Source organism: Camelina sativa, chromosome 9 (assembly GCF_030686135.1).
Source record: "Camelina sativa cultivar CO46 ecotype springtype chromosome 9, ASM3068613v1".
Taxonomy (NCBI): Eukaryota; Viridiplantae; Streptophyta; class Magnoliopsida; order Brassicales; family Brassicaceae; genus Camelina; species Camelina sativa.
The window spans coordinates 33,920,739-33,946,213 of record NC_141888.1 but is presented as its reverse complement, the minus strand read 5'-3'; the positions used below and the strand labels follow the sequence as shown (position 1 = coordinate 33,946,213).

General features: G+C 35.0%; 3 protein-coding genes and 4 pseudogenes across 6 annotated transcripts; all 7 read right to left on the bottom strand.

Moving 5' to 3' along the window:
- Positions 1-2,218: 2,218 nt before the first annotated feature.
- On the bottom strand, positions 2,219-2,701 carry LOC104715803 (putative F-box protein At1g70970 pseudogene; annotated as a pseudogene).
- A 1,542-nt stretch (positions 2,702-4,243) lies between these two features.
- Positions 4,244-5,513, bottom strand: LOC104715802 (putative F-box protein At1g70960 pseudogene; annotated as a pseudogene).
- A 497-nt stretch (positions 5,514-6,010) lies between these two features.
- Positions 6,011-7,450, bottom strand: LOC104715801 (putative F-box protein At1g70970). Its single transcript, XM_087467892.1, has one exon. The coding sequence runs from the start codon at positions 7,035-7,037 to the stop codon at positions 6,204-6,206; it is 834 nt and encodes a 277-aa protein (XP_087324018.1). The 5' UTR covers positions 7,038-7,450; the 3' UTR covers positions 6,011-6,203.
- Positions 7,451-8,738: 1,288 nt separating this feature from the next.
- On the bottom strand, positions 8,739-10,158 carry LOC104715800 (putative F-box protein At1g70960 pseudogene; annotated as a pseudogene). Its single transcript, XR_015566109.1, has one exon. The product of XR_015566109.1 is annotated as a putative F-box protein At1g70960 pseudogene (transcript).
- A 1,415-nt stretch (positions 10,159-11,573) lies between these two features.
- Positions 11,574-13,126, bottom strand: LOC104712661 (putative F-box protein At1g70970 pseudogene; annotated as a pseudogene). Its single transcript, XR_015566108.1, has one exon. The product of XR_015566108.1 is annotated as a putative F-box protein At1g70970 pseudogene (transcript).
- A 918-nt stretch (positions 13,127-14,044) lies between these two features.
- LOC104712660 (protein WVD2-like 7) lies at positions 14,045-17,100 on the bottom strand. The gene is made up of 8 exons (XM_010429606.3): positions 16,846-17,100; positions 15,683-16,300; positions 15,355-15,572; positions 15,170-15,259; positions 15,002-15,098; positions 14,847-14,918; positions 14,642-14,749; positions 14,045-14,442 (listed from the first exon to the last, which is right to left on the bottom strand). The coding sequence occupies exons 1-8, from the start codon at positions 16,888-16,890 to the stop codon at positions 14,209-14,211; spliced, it is 1,482 nt and encodes a 493-aa protein (XP_010427908.1). The 5' UTR covers positions 16,891-17,100; the 3' UTR covers positions 14,045-14,208.
- Positions 17,101-18,050: 950 nt separating this feature from the next.
- On the bottom strand, positions 18,051-21,919 carry LOC104712659 (wax ester synthase/diacylglycerol acyltransferase 2-like). Of its 2 annotated transcripts, none has more exons than XM_010429603.3 (7): positions 21,696-21,919; positions 20,323-20,895; positions 20,159-20,225; positions 20,010-20,086; positions 19,697-19,906; positions 19,461-19,587; positions 18,051-18,487 (listed from the first exon to the last, which is right to left on the bottom strand). In XM_010429603.3, exons 1-7 carry the CDS (start codon positions 21,882-21,884, stop codon positions 18,429-18,431), a joined length of 1,302 nt encoding a protein of 433 aa, XP_010427905.1. In that variant the 5' UTR covers positions 21,885-21,919; the 3' UTR covers positions 18,051-18,428. The 2 variants fall into 2 exon arrangements, with proteins under 2 accessions (XP_010427905.1, XP_010427904.1); XM_010429602.3 differs by having other exon boundaries at positions 19,450-19,587; positions 21,696-21,892.
- Between the last annotated feature and the right edge of the window lie 3,556 nt (positions 21,920-25,475).

Genomic DNA, 25,475 nt, shown 5'->3' with positions numbered 1-25,475 from the left:
ACATTAATTAATCCCAATAAGACCACAATAGTAGTACATTACATGAGAGACTGCATTATTAGTTAGCATAATTAAATAAAGAATAACCACTATAGAAAAAAAAAACAGAAATGAAGACTAACAAGTAACAACAATCCCAATAAGACGAGAGATACCAAGCACTAGTTTCTTATAATCAGTGCATCAACATGATCCAAGAAGGTAAGGTTCGTTATTCGCATTGACTCTGTCTATGTCTTACCTCATGACCTCGTCGCTTGACATTATCTATGACCCCCATGCAGCTTTATTTGATATAAATCTGAAGCGGTTAAGAGTGGCCATAGAAAACATGGATCTTGTCTCCTTCAACATTTTTACCTTCAAGACCAATATATACATTAACACCAATGAATACGGACCCTTTCTTTACAAACTCTCCTCGTGAGAAAGATGAAGACCTAATCGAAATCTTGCACACGCACGGCACCGCTAAATGTTATTGCTTCAGCGACATTTGACGTGTCAATTGCTTATAATTAGGGCGATAACCAATCATAACGTGAAGCATCAACTATAAGTAGATTTTGTTACTATAATTTCTTTTTAAGAATAAAGGCCGAATCGAATTAATTGGTATTATTAATCAATTTTTAGTATAGTATGAGCAATTTAAACCATTATATAATAATTTTTTTGGTATAATAACAATATAAACCATTATGTAATAAAAATAATTTAGTTACGTTTTTGTTTTTTAACGAGAAAAAGGTGAAAGAACACAAATTTCAGTAGAACATCTGTTCCACACTTTATTAGTTTTCAAAAAGCTTTCAGAACTATAACATCTTATATTATTAATTTGAAAAAATAATTTTGCATATTCCATGTGACATTCCTTTCCAGCGTTCACTATCCTTAGACAACATTTTCTTGAAGCAATTTTATTCCGAAGAATTTCAGCGAACACTTCATCTAAACATTTTATTGGAGAAATTGCACTTTTGTCTCTCATCTTTTGTACTCGGTGAAACTGCATAGATCGCCGCATCAATCTCGTTCTTTGACATGAGTGGTTCGTGATTATTCTCTTCTATAGCAAAACTTAGATGAGAAAGTGATACCAAAACAATGGTTACAGAAAATGTCATGAAAATGTGCTTGTCGCTAGTTGCTTGTTGGTAGCATTTAAGCATGGTTCAGTGCTTGTGACTACGAGCTCGAGTGATCGAGCACACTTACCAAACCAAAACAAAAATAAAATGTCATGAAAAGGATTTTACTCTCCATTTTTTAATACTTTGACTACTTAATTGGGTTTTTAATGAGGATTTTTGTATGTATATATAGCGTCGAATGTTCATCAATGTTATTTTTAGTATCATTTTACTAATTAATGAGAAAAGACATTTTTATTTATTTGTTTCTCATGAGACAATATATTATTAGTTATCAACATAATTTACATATTTTGACGTTTTACATCGATTACATGGTTCGTTTTAATGCATTTCAGCTTATGAAATTATGTAATAACTTGAATAAAAAAAACAAAGCGTAATCATGGTTAGAAAATTGGCTTCAATTCCTTCAATATTTGCATTCAAGGCTTCCTTAGTAAATTAACTATTTGTATTTGAATGAATACAAAAGTAAATAAATAACTAGATTAATTTACAATAAAACGTAACCATGCTGAGAATTGTTTACAGAGCATTTAGTTTCATACTTTCACTAATTAGAAACTAAAACTCTTATGGGAGATCGTAATTATGAAGAAGTCGCCCTCCACTACATTTCGAATTAGAAACATTCATTTAGGAATTAGGACATGATTTGTATGATCAACTAGCAGAAGATGATAACATATATCTTTAGTTAGTGACTATTCTGACTTAGTGAAGATTAGCAATACATTAATTACGGTTGAAGAAATTGGCAAGGAGTAAAACCTTTTTTTTTTCTATCTCGCTTTAACTCGTAGTTGCCGCCAGCTCCTTTGACATATGAAAGTGAAGTGCCACATCTGTTTCCATCTATCTTACACGTTTTAGTAGTTTGGTTCTTCGAATACAATTAACAAGTTCATTATTTTTTTAAAAGGTTTTCACTTAAAAAAAGTTTATTAGTAGTTTGGTTTCCACGTCTACGTATACAAACTTACTTGCCAATTCTTCTTTTTTTTTTTTTTCCATAAATGCATGAAAAATTTCACACCCAAAAGTTGAATAACTCTGTTTTATGAATGGATCTCCGGTAAAGTATGAAACATTCTCGTACCCGGATTGCAAATCGCAAGCTTAGTTTGTAACCTAAGACAGATCAAACCTCGGATGGGCTGAGAAACATCATATTTTGCATGTAGAGAAATACGCAACTGTTGTTGTCCAGAAGACAACAATGGTTCCTCGTCTTGGTAAACAGAGTAAAACAACACCTCAGTGTAAGATGGTTCGGTTGTTAAGGTTTGCTCTTTATAAACAGTGTCAAACCACAACATCGTAGGTTCGGGTGGCTGTGATGTAGATCGTTGGACCATGAACATCACTCGAGGTCTTGTCATCGATCGACTCAAGTAATCAACATTGAATTTTGTAGAGCGGATCATGGATGCCCATTTCTTCGAGACGAGGAGGAACTTCACCAAGGACTTCAGAGGCAACCGTGACAGAATATTCATTTGATGATCTTCAGTAAGTGACTCGAAATTTGATTTCTCCATTCTTGTTTTTTTGTTTCTTTGTATTAATGATATTTTGTGTTTTGAGATATAGAGAGACTAAACACACATATGTGGTATTTATAACAGAGTAGTCTCATAGTTTGTTACCAACGTTGTAACTTATGAGTGTGGATGATGATTACTTGTTGAGTCGTAAAAGCGCGTACATCTTTGTTTTAAATATCATGAAATGCTATACATCTCAAAAAAACGAAAGTAGAATGTTTAGCTCCACACGTTAGAAACTAACTAAAATTATTGGCCAATTAGCTTAGAGATTACTAGATACTATGCATGAAAAGTGACAAATTTGCTTTCATCTTACACGTTTTAGTAGTAATTTAGTTCTTATTCCAATACAATTATCACACGCCAAAATATTGATAACATGTTAACATTTTTTTAAATGTTTTCACTTTAATTCTGTTTTGTCTATTGAGAAGGATGATTACTAGACTAACATAGAGATTTGGTGTAAGCCGCACCAAGCGTGACTTGCAAGGTTTGTTTCATCGTAATAATCTAGTCGTCAATGCACAAAATAAATTCTGATATAAATTTAATTTCTTAAGGTTGTTCAAAAAGAAAAGAATTTAACTTCTTGAAATTTTTCACTATTCACTTAGTTCTTTGTACACAATTTTTGAAAGAAATGTTTTTACGTGTACGCATAAAAAAGTTACTTGACAATTCTTTTAAATTTTTTTATTTTTTATTTAATGGGTTACTCGTTGAGGATTGTTTGGTTTATGTGTTAGGATTTAAAACTGAAAAAAAAAATGACGTAATGTTATTTATTCTTAAGTATAATATTATATAGAGAATATTTGTTATATAAAAAAAAGGTTTCTATTATTATTGGTAAAAGAAGTTCACAGAGAGTTACAAAGCTCAGACAAACAGTAAACGAACAATGAACAAAAAGCAGAAGCAGAAGATAAAGATTGATCGCAACAAAAAGCAATGTAACAATTGCAAATCCAAATCTTTGGTTACACTTTGTTTTATGTTATACCACCAACCATTTTAGGTTCTCCAAACTCCAAAGCCTTGTCTAAGAGAAACTCTTGTGACCGCCCGGTTTGTTATTGAGGCTGAGATCGTGAGTCATGATGGTCCTGATAGTGCGACTTTAGATGGTTGTTGGTTCGGTCTGAAAAAATCGTTATTTGAGAGTAAGAGGTTGGTGGCTGCTACTCTCTTGGCGTTTACAAGATAGAATTATAGCTAGAAATCTTGTGTTTTTTCTTTTAGCAACGTTTTGTTCTACGAATCAAATGTCACTTTCTGTAGTTGAAAAGAATATTACACTATTATATACTAAAGAACTTTTTCCCTTCTCTTTGCACTTATTAGGAAGCTTCAATTTTGTAATTATATGGCAAAAAAAATAAAGATTAACGGCAGTAAGAAAAAACGAACAATCGCAATAAGATATAGTCGAGTGACAACATTATTATTTTAGCATAAAATAAAGGTTAACGACAATAGAAAAAAAAATTAACAATCCCAATAAGACCACTAGTACATGAGTACATGAGAGCTAGACATCATTATTATTTAGCATAAATAAAGATTAACCGCAATAGAATGAAAATTAGAAATGAAGACAAACAACAATCCCAATGAGAGTTAAGAGAGTGAACAATCAACTCTTATTCTTCATATAAGCCAAGTACTATCAACATGATTCAAGAAGGTTCGAACATAATAGCATCCATCAACAACCATTCCTTCAATCTCAAATCTTCTGAGGTTTGTTGTGTCTGTATCATAATACACCACAAAGATTTGTCCCTCTAACCAACAGTATGGTGCGAAAACAAGTTCTCTTGTTCCAATGGTACCATTGAAAAAAAACTTGTGATGTTCAACAGTTTCTAGCCATTGAGGAATCTTAACGATCTTTCTCCCCCAGTTCCCTGATATCTCGTTCCTAACCCACAATACAAAACTTCCAATGCCATCGTCGTCCCATATATCGACAATTTCACTTTTAAACACAGAGTCATCTACTAAGGCAATTTCCCCATTGTAATTCACCGATTTCCAACGATGATCATCAACTGTAGAGGTTTCGCCTCTGTCAGGTACTTCAATGACAGTGAAATCTTCAGAACTCACATTGAAGCTCATTACCTGATATATTCCACTATTGGGCTGAGCTCCATAGTACAAGAAACCTCCTTTGAATAGTCCTTGAGTAACTGGTGAATGATCATGCTTACATGTGATACGTCTCCAAGAAGAGTCTTCAACTGATCCCTCCGTCACCGTGTATACATGAAACTCCTTAGTTCGCCTACCATCTCCGAACTGTGTAATGCATAACACCTTGAATACATCCGTAGATTCATCGTATCCGAAAAAACATCTTATGGATGCTCCGTTAGGCCTTTGGATCTGAGGTAAACGCCGAAACTTTTTCGCTCCCAGGTTGCAAATGACAACATTAGTACCACCTCGAAGACAGATCAGCTCGGATGGGTTGAGAAACTTCATCAAGTGGTACTTCTGCTTCGTTGGTACGTATCTGTTGTTGACCAGAGGACAACAATGGTTCCTCATCTTGATAAACAGAGTGAAACAAGGCTTCGGCTTTGTTTTTCTGGATTCTTACACTCGAGACGAACAACACTCGAGACCTTGTCATCGACCGGTGCAAGTAAAGATCTCTGAATGCTTTTGTGCGGATTAAATATGCATATTTCTTCGAGACGCAGATGCATGTCACCAATGATTTCAGCGGCAATCGTGACATGATCTTCATTTGTACATCTTGAGGAAGTGCTTCGAAGTTTAAATTCTCCATTTTTTTTTGTTCTTCTCTAATGTATGTATTATGTGTTCTAGGAAAAAAACACAGATGTGATTTTTAAAGAAATTTCAGGCTTTGTTACCAACGTTATGACTTTAGAATTTAGTGTAACTTGTTGAGTCTTGTAACGCACATAAATCTTTAATCTAACTTTATTAAATTGCATGCTTGAATCTAATAACGAAAGGAGAAATCATATGTTCCATACGTTAAAAACTTACTATAACTCACATTTGATTATTTGTAATTGCATTCATGATCTTTAACAAAAAAAAAAAACTTCATATGCATGAGAATAAAGATGTCGGTTTCCAATTTAATTCTGTTAAATTCACATATAAAAACAAAAGAAGAAATTTCATGAATGCATGAGAAGTTTTACACCCAAAAGTTGAATAACTCTGTTTTATGAAGAGGCTCATATAGCTTGAGTAACAGAGTATATAAGAAACGTTATTAATTAAAGATACATCTGGAACTGTGAACGAACATTATTATTTAGCATAAATAAAGTTAACACGACAATATAAATGAAAAGGAACAATCCCAATAAGACTAGTACTACTACAAGAGAGACAACATTATTTTCTAGCATAAGTAAAGATTAACGACAATAGCTAGGACTTGAGATACAGAACAACCAACGAGTTTCTGATAATCTTTTGTGGACCAAATCTTTGTTCTTCACATAAGGAAAAGACTATCAACATGATCCAAGAACGTTCGAACAATATTATAGTCGCCAACCACTCTTCCATTTCCAATATTAAACATTCTGATAATTTTTTTGAATGTGTCGTAATACAACACAAAGAGATCACGGCCGTAACTGTCAACGTAATGTGCGAAGACAAGTTCTCCTGTTCCAATGGTACCTTTGAAATAAAGCTCCATTTTTCCAACGTTTTGTTCCCAACGATGAATCTCGATGCGCTCTTCCCGCCATTTCCGTGCGGTTTCATCCAAAACAAATATATGAAAAACTTTAGTCCCATTAGGTTCATTCACAACTCCATTGTCAAATTCAGAGTCATCCACTAAGGCAATGTTCCCATTATGAATCACAAATTTCCAACGGCTATGAGCAGATCCATTAGGAAATTCAATGACGGTACTAAACTCTTCAGACCCAACATTGAAGCTCATGACGACCAGAGATTTTTCAATACTGAACCTGGCTCCATAGTACAAAACCCCTTCTTTGCATAGTCCTTTAATATCTGGTGAATGATCATACTTACATGTGATCCGTCTCCAAGGTTCTTCACTTGATCCCACCGTCAAGACATGATATTCCTTAGTTTCTTGACCTGACATCATCAAGCTTGTCCTACATAACACCTTGAATACATTCGTAGCTTCATCGTATCCGAGAAAACTTGTTATCCAAGCATTTTCATGTGCTTGGATCTCTGGTAACTTCTGTAACTTTTTCGCACCCGGTTTGAAAATTGCAAACTTAGTTCGAAACTGAAGACAGATCAAACCTCGGATGGGCTGAGAAATATGAGAAGCCATTGCATCAAGAGGACAACACCGGATCACATGTAAGTATGATCATTCACCAGATATTAAAGGACCAGACGACAACAATGGTTTCTCCTCTTGATAAACAGAGTGAAACAACACCTCAGTGTCAGGTGAAAAGAGTATAAGTCTTCCCTCTTGATAAACAGAGTGAAACCACGACATCTCAAGTTCGGGTGGATGTGATATATATCGTTCGATCATGAACACCAGTCGAGGCCTTGTCATCGATCGGCTCAAGTAGATATTTCGAAATTGTTCCCCAAGGATAATAGATGCCCATTTCTTCGAGACGATGAGGAACTTCACCAAGGATTTCAGAGGCAACCATGACAGAATCTGCATTTGTAGATCTTCATGAAGTGATTCGAAATCGAAACTTGAACTGTCCATTCTTGTTTTGTTGTCTAATGATATTATGTTATGTGTTTTGAGATATAAAGACTTAAACACGCTGCAGATGTGATATTTATAAGAGAATCTCATAATTTGTTACTGAAAACGTTGTTACTTGTGACTGGGTGGTCACTTGTTGGGTCGTATAACGCGAATAACATCTTAACTTAATATTTCATCCTTAATTTACATCTAAACCCAAAAAAAGGAGATATGTTTATTACACACGCTAAAAGCTTACTAAAATTAGCATAGAGTTGATTGGATATCAAGCATTAGATTGTGACATATTTTCTTTCATAGTTTCATCGTACACGTTTTTAATAGTTTAATTATTCCAATACAATTGAATCATACGTCAAAATATCTCAGAGTTTGTTACTGAAACGTTGTGACGTGTGACTGGGTGGTCACTTGTTGGGTCGTATAACATCTTTACTTTATATTTCATCCTTACATTTAAACCCAAAAGGAGAAATGTTTAATTAACACGCTAAAAGCTTACTAAAATTAGCATAGAGTTTATTGGATAACACTATAACAGAATGTGAAATATTCACTTTTTCATCGTACACACACGTTTTTGACAGTTTAATTATTCGAATACAAATATACAATTGAATCACACGTCAAAATATCAATAACACCTTCACCTTTTCATCAAACAAAAAAAAAAGTTTTTCAGTACACAATTTCAAGATAAAAAAAGAAGTCACACGTCAATACTTACTAATTTATATGACCAAGTAAGAGAGATATTTGGTGGCAAACGTGACTTGGAAGGTTTTCTTTCATGGTACACACTACACATCTAGTCGTCAATGCACAAAATCAATTCAATTCAAATATACATTAGTAAGACGTTTTCACTTATAAAAACTTTCAGTTTTCACTCTAAGATTTTGTAACCATTTCTTTCAAATTTCTTGATTTATTTTTTTGCCCGGTTACTCGTTGAGGATTGTTTGGCATATGTTAGGATTTAAAAATGATGTAATGTTACTATTATAAAGTATATTATTCGGACTCAAGAGTGTTATTTATTGGTTATAGTAACGTCACATAATTACAAAGTTCAGCCAAACAGTAAAAGAACAATACACAAAAGCAGAGAATAAAGATTGATCGCTTAAGTGTATCATAAACAGTCTTTAGTGCAACTGTGCAAGCAAATTTGGATAAGTTCCTCCTAATGTTAAATGATTAAGTTTTACAACTCTTTGGTTGAGTGAAGCTAAACCAAAAAGTTGAATAACTCTGTTTCATCAAAAGGCTCCCACGGCGTAAGGAACAGAGTATAGAAACGTTATTAATTAACTTTTACATCTGAATTGGTCCAACATTATTATTTTGCATACATAAAGTATAAAGATGAACATTATTGTTTAGCATAGACAAAGATTAAGGACAATAGAAATGAAAACTAACAATCCCAATAAGACTAGAACTACTTGGGGAGACAACATTATTGTTTAGCATAAAGATTAACCACAATATAACGTACTCGAGACACTGAACCAGCCAACCAACCAGTTCATGTTACCAAGTGGACCAACTCTTATTCTTCACAAAAGCAGAGGACTATCTATATGATCCAAGAAGGTTCGAATAGAATGAAATTGATTTCCAACAACTCCTTTAATCTCATACTTCATAACATCTCTCGTGGCTGTATCGAAATACAACACAAAGAGTGATCCCTTACGCGCGTAGGCTGGCACGAAAACAAGTTTTCGTGTTCCAACGGTACCTATAAAATAAAACACCATGTCTTCAACAGTTTGTTTCCACTGAGGAATCATAAACGAGACCATACCCCATTCTCCTGAAACTTCATTTCTAACCATCATTTGAATCGATCCATTGGCAGGGGGATCCTTCACCAAAGCAATTTCTCCTTTGAAAATCACCAATTTCTCCACTAGTGTGTCGACTCCCTCAGGTAATTCAATGACAGTAAACACTTCAGAACTCAAGTTGAAGCTCATTAGCAGAGATTTGTCGGTATGGGACCGAGCTCCGTAGTACAAAACTCCGTCTTTATATAGCCCTTCCGTAACTGGAGAATGATCATGATCACATATGATCCTTCTCCAAGATTGTTTACTCGATCCTATCGTCAAAATCTGATGTACCTTAGCTCCTTGTGATTTATCAAACGCTAAAACCTTGAACACATTTGTAACTTCATCGTATCCGAAAAAAGTTGTTATGGCCGCTTGTTTACGTGCTTCGATCTTTGGTAAATAAGTCAGAGTCTTTCCCGTACCGGGATTGTAAATGACAACCTTACTTTTCTTGCGAAGACAGATCAACCCTCGGACGGGTTGAGCAATCCTATCATATCCTGGTTCAGGAGAGATACACATCTCTTGCTGATCACTACCAGAAGACATCAACAATGACTCCTCCTCTTGAGAAACAGAGTGAAACAGAACATCAGCTACGGTTGGGCTGAACTTAAGTCGATGGACCATGAACATCACTCGAGGCCTTTTCATCGACTGGCTCAAGTAAAGCTGTCTGAATTCTTTCGTACGGATTAAAGATGACCACTTCTTTGAGACGCTGAATATCATTAAAAATTTGAGAGGCAATTGTGACAGAATCTCAGTTTGGATCTCTACAGGAAGTGCTTCGAAACCACTTGTGTTCTCCATTCTCGATTTTTTTTTTCTAATGATATTATGTGTTTTATTTTAGACAAATTGTGGTTATGATCAAAGAAGACATAAGTGGTATATATTTATAGCAATCTGAGTCTGTTACCAATGTGTATGACTTTAGTTTAACTTGTTGAGATTGTAAAACGCGTACATCTTTAACTTTATTTCATGATCCAAAAACAAAAAGAGAAATTTTAGTTCCACAATGAAGATACTAAAATTGTTGGCTAATCAGCATATTAGTGGATACCAAGCATGAAATTTACAGACTTTCTTTCATCCTTCACAGTTAAGTCACACGTCAAAATATAAGTTAATGCTTTAATTTTTAATTGCAGAATAAAACATATTTTTATGACTAAATTAGCAATGACTTGAGTTGAAAGGTTTTGTTTTAATCTTACACATCTACTCATCTTACACGTTTTCCGTTTTCAGTATAATTCTTTGTACACAATTAAAAGTATACACTATTCATAGTTGTTTTTATTATTGGTTAAAGTATTAGCAGAGTCACACATTTCAATTTTAACAGAACGCTAAACAAAAGCAGAGGATGATATGATTTGATTAGCAGCGATAGAAAGCGATGCAGCCAACAGCAGAATTCAAATGGACTCATGTCTGTTTAGTTTTCGCTTCTTCGAACACCAATATTTTGTTTCATTTCGACCGCCATGAGATTACCCTTTTGCAAATCCGAATCTTTAGTCGCACGTTGTTGTTTATTACTGACTATTACCTTTACCATTTTAGCTTCTTCAAAACCGTGTTTGTTAGAAACTCTTGTGACCGCCCTGTTTGTCATCGAGGCTGAGGTCGCGGGTCGTGATCTTAATGGTGCTACTTTAGATGGCTCTCTCTGAAAAATATTTAGAGAAAGCAAGTTTAGGGTATTAAGTTGATGGCTGCTACATTATGAAGAAGTCGCCCTCCACTACATTTCGAATTAGAAACATTCATTTAGGACATGTGTTGTATGATCAACTAGCAGAAGATGACAATATATATCTTTTGTTACTGACTATTCTGACTTAGTGAAGATTAGCAATACATTAATTACGGTTGAAGAAATTCGCAAGGAGTAAAAAGTTATTTCTTTTTTTTCTATCTCGCTTTAACTCGTAATTGCCGCCAGCTCTTTTGGCAAATGAACGTGAAGTGACACATCTGTTTCCATCTATCTTACACGTTTTAGTAGCTTGGTTCTTTGAATACAATTAACAAGTTCATTTAAAAAAAAAAGGTTTTCACTTAAAAAGAGTTTATTAGTAGCTTGGCTTTCACGTATACGTATACAAACTTACTTGCCAATTCTTTTAAATTTCTTTATTTTTTATTTTTTTCATAAATGCATGAGAAATTCACACCCAAAAGTTGAATAACTCTGTTTTATGGAGGGGCTCTCAAGCTTCAAGTCATATATGAACTGTGGACAAACATTATTCTTTAGAACAAATAAAGATTAACACGACAATAGAATTATCATTTAGAAACATAGTTATAAAATATCTGAATTGAGCGAACATTATTATTTTAGCATAAGCAAAGGTCAACACGACAATAAGTATGAAAACGAACAATCCCAATAAGACCTATAACTAGAGGCACACCATTATTATTTATTTATTTAGCATATGTAAAAAAATTAACGACAATAGGACTTTGAGAGAGTGAACAACCAACGAGTCTCTGATCATAATCAGCGGACCAATTCTTGTTGTTCACATAAGGTAAAGGCTATCAACGTGACAAGAAGGTTTGAACAGAGTCATCATTGCCAACCACTCCTTGAATCTCAAACCTTCTGAAACATTTGGTCTCTGTATTGTAATACAATACACAGTAGTCAGGGCCGCCAAGTTCGGTAGAGTTTTGTGCAAAAACAAGTTCGTTTTCTCCAATGGTACCTTGGAACTGAAATTCCTTCTCTCCAACAGCTTCTTCCCAATGAAGAATCTCTATGGGGATTGTCTCCCATTGTTGTGTACTTTCATCCAAAACAATTATATGAAAAACTTTAGTCCCATTCGATTCATCATTCACAGCTTCATTGTCCAAGTCCGGTTCATCATTCCCAATAAAATCAGGAATGATGTAAAAGTCACAGTCATTCACTAAGGCAATTTTCTCTTTGTAAAACACTAATCTCCAAAGTGTGTATATGGAATCATATTCAGGATATCTAATGACGGCAAAATCTTTAGACCTCACATTGAAGCTCATGAGCACAAATTTGTCACCATTGGACTGAGCTTCATCGGTTTGAGCTCCATAGTACAAAACCCCTCCTTTACATATTCCTTCACCAAGTTTCACTTTATCATGTTCATACAGACATGCGATCGATCTCCAAGATTCTTCTTGACCGGACTCCACCGTCAAGACTAGATATTCCCTAGTTGTGGGTAATGACTTAGACTTCGTGATGCATAACACCTTGAATACATTCGTAGCTTCATCATATCCGAGAAAACTTGTTATGTAAGAATCTTCAGGCGCTTGGATCTCCGGTAAAATATGAAACATTCTCGTAACCGGATTGCAAATCGCAAGCTTAGTTTGTAACCTAAGACAGATCAAACCTCGGATGGGCTGAGAAATACGCAATTGTTGTTGTCCAGACGACAACAATGGTTCCTTGTCTTGATAGACAGAGTGAAACAACACCTCATCGTAAGGTGGTTCGGTTAAAACTGTTTGCTCTTTATAAACAGTGTCAAACCACAACATCTCAAGTTCGGGTGGCTGTGAAGCCTGTGATGTATATCGTTGGACCATGAACATCACTCGAGGCCTTGTCATCGATCGGGGCAAGTAATCAACATTGAATTTTGTAGAGCGGATCATGGATGCCCATTTCTTCGAGACGAGGAGGAACTTCACCAAGGACTTCAAAGGCAACCGTGACAGAATATTCATTTGATGATCTTCAGGAAGTGACTCGAAATTTGATTTCTCCATTTTTGTTTTCTCTTTCTTTGTATGTGTAATGATATTTTGTGTTTTGAGATATAGAGAAACTAAACACACATCTGTGGTATTTATAACAGAGTAGTTCATAGTTTGTTACCAACGGTGTAACTTGTGAGTGTGGGTGATGATTACTTGTTGAGTCGTAAAAGCGCGTACATCTTTATTTTACATATTATTAAATGCTTTACATCTCAAAAATAAACGAAAGTAGAATGTTTAGCTCTACACGTTAACAACTTACTAAAATTATTGGCCAATTAGCATAGAGATTACTAGATACCATACATGAACAGTGCAAATTTGCTTTCATCTTACACGTTTTAGTAGTAATTTGGTTCTAATTCCAATATATATATCACACGCCAAAATATTGATAACAAGTTAACATTTTTCTAAAGGTTTTCACTTTAATTCTGTTTTGTCTATTGAGAAGGATGACTTGCAAGGTCTTCTTTCATCCTACTAATCTAGTCGTCAATGCACGAAATAAATTCTGATATAAATTCTGATGTTATGTGTTTTAGACAAATTGTGTTTATGATCAAAGAAGACATAAGTGGTATATATTTATAGAAATCTGAGTTTTGTTACCAACGCTTGTGACTTTAGTTTACTTGTTGAGGTTGTAAAACGCGTACAACTTTTAACTTTATTTCGTGCTTACATGATCCAGAAACAAAAAGAGAAATTTTGGTTCCACAATTAAGTTTCTAAAATTGTTGGCTAATCAGCATATAGATTAGTGGATACCAAGCATGAAATTTACATTCTTACATCCTACACAATTTAAATCACACCTCATAATATAAGATAATACCTTAATCTTAATTATTTTTAATTGCATGAATGAAACTTATTTTTATGACTAAATTAGCATGACTTGAGTTGAAAGGTTCTGTTTTAATCTTACTCATCTTACACGTTTTCCGTTTTCACTATAATTCTTTGTACACAATTAAAAGTATTTCATAGTTGTTTTTATTATTGGTTAAAGTATTAGCTAGCAGAGTCACACATTTCAATTTTAACAGAACGCTAAACAAAAGCAGAGGACGATATGATGGATTTGGTAGCGATAGAAAGCGATGCAGCCAACAGCAGAATTCAAATGGACACATGTCTGTTTAGTTTCCGCTTCTTCGAACACTAATCTTTTGTTTCATTTCAACCGCCATGAGATTACCCTTCTGCAAATCCGAATCTTTAGCCGCACGTTGTTGTCTATTACTGACCATTACCTTTACCATTTTAGCTTCTTCACAACCGTGTTTGTTAGAAACTCTTGTGACCGCCCTGTTTGTCATCGAGGCTGAGGTCGCGGGTCGGGATCTTAATGGTGCTACTTTAGATGGCTCTCTCTGAAAATATTTAGAGAAAGCAAGTTTAAAGTATTAAGTTGATGGCTGCTACTTTCTTGGTCTTTGGAATATATAACTACAGTACTTGTGACAAGTATTGAAATCGAGGTTCTATCTAAACTACAAGTAGAGTAGTCTATGGACACTTGAGAGATTCCTTATTTTTGTTCAGACAAAGCTTGCAATTGTAGAAACATACCTTGTTATGAGACCCCGGTCTAGTACTTGTGTTGTAGAATGAAGGCATTGGTGTTGCCTTGAAGTTGAGGCTTTTCCTGAATTGTTTCATCTCAGCTTCCGCCTTTTGCTGCATCCGAAATGTTGATCCAATCAAGTTAGCTATTTTTGAATTGTAAAAGACATGACATGTGTAAATTTTCAAAGAGACATGGATATGATTATACCTGTGTTTTGGCCTGAACTTGGTTTGTTTCTGTTTTCTTAGCATGTATTTTCTCCTCCACTTTCATATAGAACTAATATTGAGGTATAAAAATTTCATCAGATCCTCAAAAACAACAAGGGAGTAAACTACAATTATTGTGAAGAGAAAGAAGACCTCTTTTCTCTTCTCAGCTCGTTCGCTACATTTGAAACGGAAACTAGTAGAACCTGTACTCATCTGCAGCTTTGAAGAATTGGTACTAGTCTTTAACCTGCAAGTGAAACCATTAGATTGTTGAAAGTGATGACCTCCAAAAAACTATAGTGGTCTTAGTATTTGAACCTGTTTGTAGCGATAGGAGTTCGAGTCTCGGTTTTTTTCGATGTTTTAGGCTGAGACTCAATGGTTTTCCTCGTTCTTGATTCCTTTTGGCTATCACAAAAAGAATACTTAGGTCTTAACTCTTAAGCAAAGAGAAAGATGAAACAGAGTTGTAAAAGTTATCTATGGAAAGAAAAGTAGAGTACCTCTTGGCATCTACATTGGTTTTAGAATTAGAACTTAACGAAGAACCCTTCGTCTTCATGGAATTAGCTTTTGGCGTTACATCATGTCTCTTTGTAAAAGCTTTAGTCACACGCACATCATGAGGACTAATAGGTTTAACTTTCACGCTTTCCCGCGACTTCAATCTAGATGCAGAGGAGGAAGAGGAGGACGAGGGTGTTTCTGTAGCATCAGATGGCTATGAATAGACCAATAAACACATTGAGTTTAGATTTCTGAATTTGTCACAATGCAAAAAACAACAAGGTACACAATGCAAAAAAAAAAAAACAAGGTACATACTCTTACCTTTTTTGGAACATGTTCATCAAGTCTTGATCCCATCTCTTCAACTGAAGCAGAATCTTGAATCTCAATCTCTTTTGGCATCTCAAGAATTCCAAGATCCTTACACTCAACCGGAACAGCAAGAGTCCTGTTGTCAGCACCGCCTTCTTCTTCATCAAGCTCAACCACTTCATCCGAATTCACCAAAATCTCATCATAGCTCACACAATGTACACTTTCCTCATCATACTCCACACATTGACTCTTTCCTTGACCACATTTCTCTTGTTCATGGCTGTAGTTACAAACACTGTTTGACTGACTTGTGTTCTCCGAGAAACTCCCATCAGATCGGTAATCCTCGAAACTTTCAGTAGCGTAGACAGCTTCATCATCCGGTTCACCACCTGTTTGATGAACTCCCCAAGTTTGAGATTCAAGAGAAGCCGGAAACCTGATTCCTTTCTTCTTGAAATGAGCCTCAAAATGTGCTTTCATCTCAGTAACAGAGCCAGGTTTAGAGCACTTGTCAACTTCTTCAAGATACCTATTGTGTGAAAAAGATGACCTCTTCTCCCATGATAAACCTTCTTTCTCGAATCTTCCAAACGATATCGATCCAGAGTGGATAGAACTTCCCTGCAATTTAGATTCATAAAACCAATAAGATCAATCCTAAAACATACTACATACATACAATGCCGTGACCTAGGTTCATTTGAGCTATGTACAATAAAAATAAAATATAATGAAAATCATAATATCCTTTTTTTACCTAAAAAATCGATTACTAACTCACATAATCTAGTTTTCTAACCAAACCATTCTCTCGTGTGACAACAAAAAATTCAAAATCGTGCCTTTCTCTAACAAAGAGCAAAAACACCAAATATTACACTATACATAAACCAAACTGTGAAAAAAAAAAAATGTGGTCCTCTTATATTTCCCATTTTATTGTAGCCTAAAGCAATTAACTTTTCTTCCAAGACATGAAGCACTCTACTTATGCGGTTTATTTTAGCAACAACCGTACAATCTAAGGCCATTCTTGATTTGATTCTTAAAAGGGAAGAAACACAAGTAACTGAGGTTCGGCAAGAACAAATTAGTAAACAGAACAAACAGAGTAGTAGAAGAAACAAGTAAGGAGTAGTGGGGCATTACAGTAGAGAAGAAGTTACCTGAAAACTAAGGCTAAACGGTTCATGATGAATCTCGCCAGCCATAATTGATCTTTCAAGATTTGAGAGAAGTGTAAAAGGTTTGGAAAAAAAATGAGAAATAATAGAGAAAAGAGAAGAGAATCGAATCTATAGATTGATGAGAAGAGTGGGAGACGAAAGGGTGTGAAAGTATCATGTCATGTGCTTTTTTTTCTTGTCTTCTTCTTGTCAGAGGGGATGCTCACGTTCTCCGTTATCAAAATCCCGTTTATTAAGGGTTATCAACGGTCCAGATTCATCCGATTTATAAAGTTTAGACGGCGGTTTACTGTTTTGACGGCAGATGTGGATCGTAAAAGACTCGAACGTGGCAAGGCTACGCCACGTCATTAACTTCATAATGGACTCAGGCCCATTCAGACACTTTTCTCGAGCCCATAAAAAGAAAGGGTCTTAGGAGGAGGAGTTACCCTAGTTCAATTTCTTTTTTAGTCTATTATTGTGTTCTGAAAAGAACATGGGCTTATAGACCAACAGAAAGTTACTGTTCCAATATCGATATGGTGTTAATCCCCCAGTATCTGCTGCTGGGATTGGCCGACGTTCACACTGTAGTGGGAATGCAAGAGTTATTCTACAGCCAAGTCCCCACTGAGCTGAGAAGCATCGGTCTTGCGCTTAACTTAAGTGCGTTGGGGGTGGGAAGTTCATTGAGCAGCTTACTCATCTCTCTGGTCGACTTAGCCACTGGAGGAGACGCTGGAGACAGCTGGTTCAACAGTAATATGAACAGAGCCCATCTCGATTAAAAATCTTGTCTTTTAAATATATACACAGACCAATTATTGTGATGTAAAAAAAAAAATCGAAAATGTATACACCAAAACCTTTTTAATTAATTTTATAAGCTGTTGACAAAAAAAAAAAAGACAGCAAAAGTATGGATCAACAAGCGGTGCCAAGTCTCTGGCCGAGATAAACAAAATGCTATGTTAGACTTAGAGACATGAGCGTCAATATATTTAACCAAGACGAGTATGTGTTGAGCTTTGCGTCAATATACTTTTGCTGTCTGAAATCCTAACTTTTTGTTGTTGTTGTTGTCTTTGTTTCTGACGTACTCTTCACGGTAGCAGGGTTTTGTGTGTTTATTGTTGAATTTCAAATGTAATATATTTTGTAATTAGGTCATGCCTTCACTTTTGGGTTTAGAGAGGTTCTTATGCCGTCATGTATTAAAATTTCATATTAAAAATAGCAGATCCATGGTACATTAATTCAACACACGTTGTACAAACATTTATGGATGAATTATTGTAGAAGTGCGTTAAATCAATAATAGTCTAGTGTTTATAAAGATGATAAACTCATGATAAGGATGATAACGTAAATAGACAATCTAATAAAAATAGTGACACGCTCAAATATTAAATAATGTTGTAAATAGGTTTCCTCTTTCCTGGATAGATGATATGCACGCCGAGCATTTCGTTTAAACCTCTGAAGCATGAAAAATCTTTTGTGGAGCAGCAGACTTCATCTTGTGGAGAGCTTCGATGATGAGATCGCATAGGTGATGAGGGTCTGGAATCACGTCTACATCAACTCCGATGTTGATTATAAGTTTGTCCACATAGCTTTGAATACAGATAACGAGTCCCTTGTTAAAAAAAAAAAGAAAAAAGAAAAAAAAAACACCGGAGTTAAGTTTCATCAACTACTGATCCCAACTAGTGGATGGACAGTGGAGGAACTCGTACACTTACTTTGTTACACAAAAAGTATTATTTTAAATTGTTTTACAAAAGTTAAGAAAACTCGTACGTACACTAACTTTATTACACAAAAAGTATTGTTTTACAAAAATTTTATAAATATATATATATATATATATAGTATTTTTTATTATTTTCTATTTCTATACATGGGGAGATTTCAAAAATGCTTTCACTTTTTATATTAGTTTTCAAAAATATATTTAAAAAAAAACTTCTATAAAATATTTCAAAAACTTGAAATATATTCAAATAAATGTGTAACCTTATCAAAAGATACAGAAACTATACGTGTAAAATACATTTAGAAATTTATAAACTTAATTGAAAATTCAAGTGTTCGAACGATAATCTGTGTGCAACTAAAGGAATATATAATACTTCATCTATTCCTAATTAATATATTTTGTAGACTTTTCACAAATACTAAGAAAACATATTAAAACTTGATTATGAATGTTTTTTTTTTTGTAATTTACAGTTTTTAGAACTCAAAACCAATAATAATCAATTGTTTTATTGAAGTCTACAATTTATCAATAATAACTAATTAATATTGCATAGAAAACTTCAAAAATTATTTTTGAACAAAAAAAAACTAATTTCTTTTTTTCTTAAAAAAAAAACTAATTTCTAAAAAATAGATTAATAAAGAACCTAGTGTTCAATCATACGCTCTTTAAGATGATTCTCGATCGAACAAAATTCCCCATTCCTTTTGAATCACGGTTATCAAATCCATTTATAATATGGGATAATCTAGCATTTGTAGCCTAATTGTTGCGCAAGAGATTAAAGTAATGCAATTTTTTATGATGGTTTCAAGAATGTGTGCGTAAGAGGGTACCTGTGGAATACCTATGGTATTTGCAGCTATGTAAGATATTTGATGGCCGAAAAAGCTAATTTCTTCGGCTGGACCAACCACATTAGAGAATGTCATTTTTGTGCTTCCAAATAATTTCCTTACTAAAGTTCTGAGTCCCTATTTTCCACCCCCACACATCCATATATATATGTTGATCAGATGCACAAATACCGTTATTATATTTGGAACTGCATGTTAATGTAATTTTTGGTTTAACATATCATACCTTAAATCCAAAAACCTTCAATGTTAATTTGAGCAACCCATTAGAAAATAGAGGTTCAAGGGAATGTTTCTTACGATCCATAATAGTTTTGGATTGTCGAACATATTCAAATACATCATCGTATGATTTCGTCTCCAAAGGAAATAGAACATACCCTATGGAGTTCCCCCATCTACACTTTGAACCTTTTGCCATCATATTTGCCAAATCCTGCATATAAACTTAATTATGTTTTAGATTCTTACTATTTTAGACAAGACAACAACAAAAAAAAAGAAGAAGCAAAGATCGTTTGGCGTATGTTATCCAGCACCTCAATGTTTTTATTTGGCCTTAGATTGAAAAATACAACACCACGAATTTTTCTTGACTTTGAAATGGTTTCATGATCTGTTTACAAATTCGAGGAAAAATGTAAGAATATGTTACAAACATTATTTTATGATAGAGTAAATGATTTACCAAATCTTTGATTCAAATATTGAGAAAGACCAGCTTGTACCATCCCAAGAAGAACATCATTTACAGTCTATCAGAAAAGAGAAAAAGGATGTCAAACAATAAAAAAGAAAAAGACAAAAAAAATCATCTTTCAACAGAAAAGGAAATAAAATAAGGAAACGTACCATATTCATGGCGTTCTTCACTGTTTTGACATCATTCAAACTAATGATTTGATGAATAAATTTATTAGTGCTAAGTGTAGCCCCAGGCATAGCTATTATATGAGCTGAGATGTCCCTCACACCAAAAATAAAAACCATGGACTTGATAACTTCAACACAAGTGTGGAACATAATTATTACTATGAACCATAACCAAGCAAACAAAGAAAAGCAAACGTTCTTCGCTTTCCTTTTCTTCGGAGCCACAAAAGTAGGCAATGCCTCTGGATCACATGTCTTCCGAGTACAAGCGAGTAAAAGAGACATAAGAGACATACCATCGCCCAAAGAATGATGGAACCTAGCAACAATCACATACTCGGCATGTGATGTTTTAAGTTTCAATAAATGAAACTCCCATAAAGGTCTGGACATATCCATGGGAGAAAAAGCCACCCTTGATATATAATCCTCTAGAAATTCATCAGGATTCTTATTGATGAGATCAATATCGGGAACAATTACATGTTCTTCTACTTTTACTTTCGTTGGAGTCCACTTAGCTTTTCCTTTATGCTCACCATGACCAGTCACCTACATGTATCAGATGATGTTATGAATCTTACATGAGCCGTGCGGCCCATGCCTAGGCATTTAAAAGCTGAAAGCAGTATATGATTAGAAGAAATATATATATTATTTTATGAAATTGTAATCACAAAGAAATAATAAGTTGATAAATCTTGTCGTATAAATTTAAAATTTTCAAGTCCATGAGAATTATTCAAATATAAGTGATAGTGGTCATATAAATATTGAAATCTTTACAATTCTAAAATATAAATTTATCAAATGAATATGTGATCGTCATTTTAGAATATATAAAAGGATGAAATCAAGTCATCAACTATTAAAAAAAAATTCCTCTTAATGTCAGTATATTGCACCTCACAACTTAACCGTAGACGTTATATGAGATAAGAAACTCAGGTTCATAGGTTCTGTGGATTATTTTAGGTTTCGGTATGGATCCCCTCCGTCTTAAAAGAGAGAAGAAACTTAAATTTAGATCTATGAATAAACTAAATGATTATGATATCAAGCAACCCCAAATCATCCTAACTTTTTTTAATATAATATTTCTTTCATATTCAACTCTATAAATTGTAATATAGAATTATAATGGGAGTGGACCTTGAATGATTAATTTAACAAAAAGGAGGCCGTAGGCGATGATGCCTATTTCCCTAACGTATATACATCTAAATGAGAGGAACTCTAAAGTAATATACTTATGGATTAATACACTCATTTAAATATTGATCTTGAGTAGGAAGTCATGAAACTTAACATATAAACAATAAAAATGTATGCATGTACGTGTAATTACCGACCAGTATGCTAGAGAAGCGTGGATGGTTGATCAGTGTGTTCTTTAAGCCTTCAACAATTGTTGATGGATTGCCTTCGGTTTTGAATCCAAAGGTTACAATGTTGAAGACATCGAGACCTGGCAAGCTAAACAATTGTGCAAATGGACTTACTGCCTCCTCTCCTTCCGTCACTTGCCTTTCTATTGCCATATCTTTTATTGTAGTTTCCGATTTTATGGTTATATTTATATACTACAAAGTACATATGCAAATGGTGTACTTATTATATATATATATAGCTATTAATATCTGTGTATACATTGATGTAGTTAAATGAGGTTGTTGAGAAGCTTTCGGTCAAAAAGTATGGATAAAGAAATAAATCTTATTTTTCTAATTAAGTTTTCAAATGTAGATATTTTTTTCTTTAATTATTTATTAAAAATAAAACTATAAAAAGAATTTTTTTTTTTTTTAGTTTACATGCCTAATCTCTGTTACTTAAATTTCAAAATATATGAATTTGATGTATATATTATTTTCTTTATATAAGAAGTTGAACTAGAAATATTTACAAGATTATTCATAGGACTTGCATATATGCATTTTCTATCTCGTGTAAGTATGCATTTTCTATATGTTTCTTGTACCAATAATAACTTAAGAGAGATCGTTATAAAAAAAACAAAAAACAAAAAAGTCAAAAAGGATAAGACAGAAGTTAATATTCCACGTCTGAAAGAAAAGGACACGGTTAAGTACCGTTACTGTGTGTGTGTCGAGAATCCACGCATTTCGAAATTGAAGCAGCGTTTCAGTTTAGTGTGTTCGAGAACACGCATTTCTGTATACGTCAGTGTTTGGTAGTTTGCAGTTGGTAGGTGAAAGACGCAAAGAGTGATCGTGGTACTCATTTTGACGACACAATAAAATTGTTAATTTTCTGTGGTGCCAAGGCATATCATATTTACACAGTTAAAACCTTCCAAATCATGACGTTCCTAATCCTCCATATATGGCACATTCTGTGATGTAGAAAATATCATATCAATCCCTTTTTTTATATAATGTAGTATTTAAAAACCCTTATGAAAAGTACTATAGCTACTAAAATTAATTCATTAAACAAATCAAAAAGACAAAGAGAATATAGCTTTAAAGGTTAACAACTCAAACCAGTATTGGAGACAGAGAAGAAAATGACGACTTGTGGAGAAGAAAATATATATATGCCTTTTAAACTATGTCTGATAATGAAAACAAATTTACTCGTACACAAAAGATTACAAAATATGATACACTTTAAGTAAAACAACATTTACTGGAAACAGTTACATATATATATATATATATATATATAGAAAGCTCATCATCATCGGAGATGGAATAAACCGATAAGAGTTTTGTTTTCTTCGGCAGTGGATTTCATCATGTTAAGAGCTTCGACTATGAGATCACAAAGGTGATGATGAGGGTCTGGAATCACGTCGAGATCAACTCCAAGATTGATAATAGCTTTGTTTACATAGCTTTTTATGTGGATAATGAGTGCCTTGTCCAACAAACAAGATACTAACTGTTAGTTTCGTATGTATATAAGGTTTTTTATTCATTTCAACGTCACAGTGAGGACTAAGAAGTTATTGGGCAACATAAGATACTTGATGGTCGAAACGGCTTATTTCTTCGGATGCGCGACCGGCAACATTTGACAATGTGACTGTTGAACGACCAAAACTTCTCATCGCAAGAATTCTGAATGCCTGCTTAATTTCCAGCCACACACAAGGCCAAATAAAAATCCATTAAAATCATCATTTATATTCTATGTATATAAACATCTACAATTATAAAAATAAGATTGATCTACTATATATTACACCTTGAGTCCAAAAACTTCCACGGTCAATTTGAGCAACACACATAGGAAAATAGATTAATCATCGGTAAGTAATTAATCATACATCATGGCTATCACCGACTCCTTCGCTGCAGATGAGCTTGGAAAAATACCACTTAGGGTTATCTCAGAAACCGAGAAAGTTACGCTGGTGGATGAAAGTCCACGAGGCTCATCATTATCGGTAAGTAAGATCTATTGAGTTCCTTACTCAAAGTGTCACACTCTTACACCATATAATAGATCACTTTGACACGTCTCCAGCAAATATATTCTGCTAAATTCTCTTTGTTTTTTGTTTATTATAATCTTTTGTAGGTGTGGAAATGGCGGAGCGCTTACTTCGGATATTGTCAAACCTAATAATGAACTTGACGGGACCACTGTGGGAATCCTTGTACGTGGGTTTGTTTAGTCACGTGCTTATCCGCCGGAGGAAACTGCTCACCGACACCATGGAAATGTGGCAAGGGACTAACCTCTTATCCTCTTTCTATTTAAAGTCCCATGTCCGAATGCTAGAAGACGAATACTTAGCCAGCCCCTATGGCAAGTGGATGGTCAAACGATGTTCGTTGCAAAGTGGTCACCTGACGTTGTTCCTAAGAAGCCGGAGCTATCAATGGTGCCTGTCTGGCTCGATTTTCATGGAGTCCCACTTGAATTCTTCAATCGGGAAGGTTTGGAGCACATTGCTGGGCTTGTTGGGCACTCTGTGTGCCTTCACCCACATACAGAAAAGCTCCTAAACATAGAGGTTGCAAAGGTTTATACTGTCATTGATCCTCGCAAGCCTCTTCCAGATGCCGTGAATGCTCGTTTCGAATCAGGACAAGTCAAAAGAATTCGACTTACCAGCCCCTGGCTCCCCTCCCTCTGCACTCACTGCAAGAAGGTAGGTCACACGGTTTCAAAGTGCACCTCAGCTCCCCCCAAGTGCAATTCCTGTGGCTCGGTAAAGCACACCACAACTTCCTGTCCTCGTACAAAGAAGGAAAAGGCAGCAGGTAAAGCTCCCATTCCAAGTCAGCTCCCAATAGTTGTATTGAAGGAACCTGCACCTACAAATGTAGCTTCCAGCAAAGGTGATGCAAGCGGCTCCGCTCTACCTCATACCAAGTCAGCATCTCAAGGACCGTCACATGTTCCTTCAAAGCAGGCTACTGTTAAAAATTTTGGTCAGAAAAGTGATGAAGCTAAGCTGTGCATTGATCTGACCTCTAACCTTTTTTCCCATCTATCCTCCAAGGATGGTCCGACTGTTTCGCAGGACTCAGGATCTGAGCAAGAAAGCCTGTCTGGGGATGATGACAATCCGGAAGCCGAGTCTGACAGATTCTTACAAGTAATCTCGAAGCGGCTGCTGAAGAAGAAAGACACTAGAGCTCGGGGTAGAGGCCCCTTATCCCTCTAAACCAATATCCTTTTTATGGATATTTTTTGTCGTAATGTAAGAGGATTTAATGATCCCCTAAAGCGTAGAAGCTTCCGGAAATGGCTAAATGTACATAAGCCTCTTTTTGGTGGAATACTTGAAACTCGGGTGAGTCCTTTGAAGGCTCAAAATTTTATCTCCAGTGTCGTCCCGGGCTGGTGTTTTTCGGATAATTATGCTTTCTCTGAGCTTGGTAAGATATGGGTAGTCTGGCACCCCTCAGTCCAAGTCACCATTTTGTCTAAATCGCTTCAAATGATCGTGTGCCTAGTCAAGTTACCGTTTGTCTCCACGGAACTGGTAGTCTCCATTGTCTATGCTTCTTCATCTTCATCTGCGGAAAGAAAGCCACTTTGGGACGAGCTCCAGAACCTCTCCATGTCTCCTGCAGTACTGAACAAGCCATGGACAGTCCTTGGGGACCTCAATCAAATCCCGTCTCCTCATGAGCACTCTAATCCCAACC

Coding starts and splice junctions, on each gene's coding strand:
- LOC104715801 (XM_087467892.1), bottom strand. CDS start 7,037: ATGGCTTCTCATATTTCTCAGCCCATCCGAGGTTTGATCTGTCTTCAG.
- LOC104712660 (XM_010429606.3), bottom strand. CDS start 16,890: ATGGCTGGCGAGATTCATCATGAACCGTTTAGCCTTAGTTTTCAG. Junction 15,260..15,354: donor ACCAATGTAGATGCCAAGAG/GTACTCTACTTT, acceptor TTTTTGTGATAG/CCAAAAGGAATCAAGAACGA. Junction 14,919..15,001: donor GAGCTGAGAAGAGAAAAGAG/GTCTTCTTTCTC, acceptor CCTCAATATTAG/TTCTATATGAAAGTGGAGGA.
- LOC104712659 (XM_010429602.3), bottom strand. CDS start 21,884: ATGGCAATAGAAAGGCAAGTGACGGAAGGAGAGGAGGCAGTAAGTCCA. Junction 19,907..20,009: donor GGCCAAATAAAAACATTGAG/GTGCTGGATAAC, acceptor GTTTATATGCAG/GATTTGGCAAATATGATGGC. Junction 19,588..19,696: donor TGAAGGTTTTTGGATTTAAG/GTATGATATGTT, acceptor GGTGGAAAATAG/GGACTCAGAACTTTAGTAAG.